This window comes from Engraulis encrasicolus, chromosome 15 (assembly GCF_034702125.1).
Source record: "Engraulis encrasicolus isolate BLACKSEA-1 chromosome 15, IST_EnEncr_1.0, whole genome shotgun sequence".
In the NCBI taxonomy this organism is placed as follows: domain Eukaryota; kingdom Metazoa; phylum Chordata; class Actinopteri; order Clupeiformes; family Engraulidae; genus Engraulis; species Engraulis encrasicolus.
The window spans coordinates 38,221,159-38,225,860 of record NC_085871.1 but is presented as its reverse complement, the minus strand read 5'-3'; the positions used below and the strand labels follow the sequence as shown (position 1 = coordinate 38,225,860).

Here is a 4,702-nt window from a genome sequence, read left to right as displayed (position 1 = left end):
ATCCTCGACCTTGAGGCCTCGCGTTTCGCCTTGCCTCCATGGGGAAAAAACGATTAAGTTTCCCCACTGTCAGACTAGCCACAACAACTTTTGGGGGACTGTTCTTCATTCTGCATCCCAATTGCTCATAAGAAAAAGACATTAAAATTGCGCTTTTGCAAGATATTGAATTAAACCTCTGTCATCAGTGACGTCATCACGAGGCCACATGCATGCAAGGGAACAATGAAGGACGGGAGTCAACATATTAGAATGCAACCTTAATGAGATGAAGGTATAGGTAACTATCTGCCTGACTTGCATGGAGATGGATGGGCTGAATAAGAATTACAAAATCACTGACCACACACACACACACACACAGACACAGACACACAGACACACACGCACGCCCGCCCGCCTGCCCGCCCGCCCGCATGCACGCACGCAAGCGCACACACACACATGCACACACGCACACAGACACAGACACAGACACACAGACACACACGCACGCACACCCGCCCGCCCGCATGCACGCACGCAAGCGCACACACACACATGCACACACGCACACGCACACACACGCACACACACACACACACACACACACACACACACACACACACACACACACACACACACACACACACACACACACACACACACACACACTCAGGTCATGCATGCTAATCCTGGGTATCCACACACCTTAATGCCTTCCTGTCTGAGGGACAGCCTTGCCAATTAGCTTAGGCCTTTAACAGCTAAGCTGTAGACATTACTTGTCAAGTGTACTCTGATGTAGGCTATTGATTAGGGTACTGTGACACATTTCCTTGCACTCTGAGCCACAAACTTCGATTTAACAGTTTGACAAAACAACAAAGAAGTGCATTGTAAAGGATTTTTGTTCATTTGCTTCTGCTGTCTACATGCCATCCTTGACTGCCAGAGCTCCATGTTATCGTGTACATATTAGCCTATAGTGTACTCAGAATTTGGAGAAAATATTTAATAAAGGCATTGACAGTAGTATAACAGGGCACTGGGGTTGGGCATGTACACAAACTCATCCTAACCGGACTGCAGCGATGACTTTGCAAAACAAAAATACTGGCAAAATACTGTTCAATCTCTGCCATAGGCAGTTTGCAGAGACGGAGATGTCATGTACCCATAACAATTATTGGACTGACTAACTGTATAATCATCCAACCCACAACTCTGCTGTGATTTCCAGCAATATTTGGATCTGTGTATCTTTTAATGGGCTGCGATCCAAATAAAAGTAGCTACTAAACTGTGTGTGTGTGTGTGTGTGGGGGGGGGGGGGCATGTGCATGATATGGACTTGGAGATTCACAATTCATTGTTCATTAAATGTCTAAAGTATAATTGTTATTATCTTGCCAATACATATCATTTGACCAGCTATTTGGCCAAGAGCAGGCCTGATTTAAGTGCTTGAACTGCACCTAGGCTTATTACCTAATGTTTATTAGGCCTAGCTCTGAGAATCACTAGAATTTTCCTCTGCTGTTTTCTGAAGCACTTGCACCCCCTGCAGTACGAGGCGTGCCATGCTGCGTCCGGATCCGCCCTGATGCCCGAATGACAGCGTTGACAAGATGGCGGAAAGCAAGGCAGAGAAATGAGGGTGACAACACATTCTTATTAGTTGCGACCCGTGGCTGTGCGCGTGTTTTGGTTGCCCGTAGTCGGAAAGTAGCAGGGTGCAGGCCAGTATAGTCTATCTTGGCCACAGAGAGGAGGTGAATTGCGGTGCAAATGCTCCCGTTACTGGTTTCTGTTGGGGAAATCCTTTGCGCAAGGATCACAGCCAAGCAACTCTGCTGACAATTTAGCTTACCAGCTAACCACCTAGCTTCCAAACATAGCTAGAAGCAGACATAGCTGGCTAAGCTAACGTTTCAGCTAGCCAGCTACATTGGTGAAACCAATGCACTTGTAAAAAGATTATGAGTGTGGATAGAAGAACGGTCTACTGCGGATACATGCTTGCATCGGGAAAACGGCGCTTGGCATCTATATTTTGAATAGTTATTTTCTTTAGATATCCTTTGAACTAGTGTTTGGGCAAGTTTGTATGGTTAGCACAGGAAAGAAGCCCGAAGTGCGGTGCTCCGATGAGGCATTTTGCTGACTACCGGAGTTCGGACCAGGTGAATGTTTGTAAACAGCGCTGACTACCGTTAGCTAAGTTAGCCAAGGACTATTCGTACTCACAGCACGGCAAATTGCGGACCTCCAAGCCGTTTGAAACAACCCTTTCCTGTATTTTAAGTGGCTCGAAGCAAACGCTGATCACTTTGTGAAAGTTCCCTGACGACATGGCTCACTCCCCGGTTCAGGGAGGCAGTTTGCCGGGGATGCAGGTAAGACCGCAAACTTAGCAATCAGATGAATCTTACATGTTTTACTCTGCATTGAATGTATGTGTCTTGTCAATGTCTGTGATTTGCCAGCCACGAATGTAGCATACGGAGTTAATGGTCTGTGGAACTGTTATGAAAGAGTTGAAATCCTGCAAGCACAGTTGGCACACAGTAAACCTATTACAACGTATCTTAATCAAGAGCACTGTGCGAAAGGCAAAAGACTGCCAGGCTGCAGGCAGTGTAGTTTCGTGGTTACAGCGGCAACCTTGATGTGGGTTGAAGTCACTTTTTGTCGGTGTTGGAATGGAATTGGTTCCAGGTTGATTGGGATATCTTGGACAACAACCTGACCCAAAGTCAGAAAGCTCTGCTGCATCGGTTCGGTTGCTATAACTATTTCGTACCAGGAGACATCACCAGCTCTCTAGGCATGTTTTTAACGGGCAGCATCCTCAAATCAGTCCCCCCACCACCATACCTCACTCACTCACTCACTCACTCTACCTAGGATTCACTCTCTCCAGCTGGTAGGCTACTGCCTAGTAGCACGAGAAAAGTCAGGAATGTAGCCAAGCTCAGCCACTACTGCGCTCCTGATTTAGATCATGAATGTTAAATCACTGTAATGAACACGTTGTGTGTTAGACTGAGTCCCAGGGAAGCCTAGGCTACACTTCACACAATCCTCCTACTCTGTAATGAGAGAGCACGGAGGTCGTTGTCTGCCTGCTGTAGTTCTCTGCACAGGGTCCTTTATTGTAAGCATCCGATTTATTACCATCACACTGACTGTTACCCTTTCCCCAACTTTTTTCCCTCTCCTGTCAAAGGTTAAAATGCCTTTCAAAGTCCCAACCCCCCTTGCTCCTTAACCCTGTATAGGGTTTCTGTTTATTGCCATTGATCCAGCTTTCTATTGAAATGTACCCCCCCCCCTCTCTTGCCTCTTACTGTGGAAATGACCTGTCAGGCTTTCTTTATCATGCAACTTGTATTTGGTCAATTGAGTCTAAAAGGGGATTCCTGTTAATTATGTCAGATGTCTCTCTCTCTCTCTCTCTCTCTCTCTCTCTCTCTCTCTCTCTCTCTCTCTCGCTCTCTCTCTCGCGCTCTCTCTCTCGCGCTCTCTCTCTCTCTCTCTCTCTCTCTCTCTCTCTCTCTCTCTCTCCATGTACATCAGCTCAGAAGAGCAAGTAGATGACTGTATTAGTATCAGTTTTCAACCAAAAGCACTAAATCAGTTCAGTTATTCTCCATGACCCCCCTGTCTCTCTGGTGTACATCCATGCTACCCAAGTCAGACAGTATAGCCTGAGAATGGAGCGTGTATCCCCTTGGTACCAGTTAGCTCCGTAGTTGGATGGCAATGGCTCATTGCATTACATTACATTACATTATATTACATCCGTAGTGCTAGCAGCTCAGAGGAGGACAGCAGTCCCAGTCACATTCATCTTTTATTACCTGTCTTGTGAGTGACTGATAACTGTTAGGGCTGCACAATTATGAAAAAAAAGATAAATCATGATTGTTTGGATCAAAATTGAAATTGTGCAATAAGCTTAACACAATTGCAATCATGGTAATTCAACAACAATAAACATGTTTTGAGCAGAATATTATGTAAGAGATGAACAAAATAAAGCTAAATTTTAATAATTATGTGAAAGGCAGTAGCATGAAGTTTAGGCGGCTCTACAGATATTCAACCAGAAACAACAGTTTGTCAATATGTCCTGGCTTCAAGGACGCCGGAAGACAAGTCACTATAAGCTATAAGGTTGCTGCTAAAATCGTGATTACTGTTTTTTTCCCCCTTTTTACATGCTCTAAAGGGAATAGCACAAACTCAGTTTTGTTTTCCTAGTTGAGCATGGCCCTGTGATTGTTATTGAATCAAAGTAGCAACCAAATGTAGTTTTGCCACCTATGGTTTTGGGTACCACACTCCTCCTGATGCAGTTCCCATTGAAATAAGAGGATAGCCCAGAGCATCCTTTACCTCCGGTAACCACGGTAGCAGCAGGAACTAAACAGCAGCATCAGCAGCTGCATCAGTATCAGCAAAGGAAGGACGAGGAGGAAGTCCCAGCTGATCTCCCCCCTTTGTGTGTGTGTGCGTGCCTGCGTGCACGTTTGTGCGCGCATGTGTGTGACAGTGACTGATTGATTGACTGACTGACTGACGGCTCTGCTGGAGGCATGGTCTGGTGCTTGTGTCCCCTGCCAGACGACTGTCAGCTTTTCTGGGCTCAGGTTGAAAAATCCCAACAAAACAAATTCTGTTTTTTGTGTCATGCTATGTGTGTTTGTGTCATGTC

General features: G+C 45.7%; 1 protein-coding gene across 1 annotated transcript in view; it reads left to right on the top strand.

The window, feature by feature from the left end:
• The first annotated feature begins 1,590 nt into the window (after positions 1–1,590).
• stk24b (serine/threonine kinase 24b (STE20 homolog, yeast)) overlaps positions 1,591–4,702 on the top strand; it is a 45,016-nt gene continuing 41,904 nt past the window's right edge. The window contains exon 1 of the mRNA XM_063217493.1: positions 1,591–2,378. Within this exon, the coding sequence (XP_063073563.1) occupies positions 2,334–2,378 (45 nt within the window). The 5' untranslated portion in view covers positions 1,591–2,333. The remainder of the gene's footprint in view (positions 2,379–4,702) is intronic.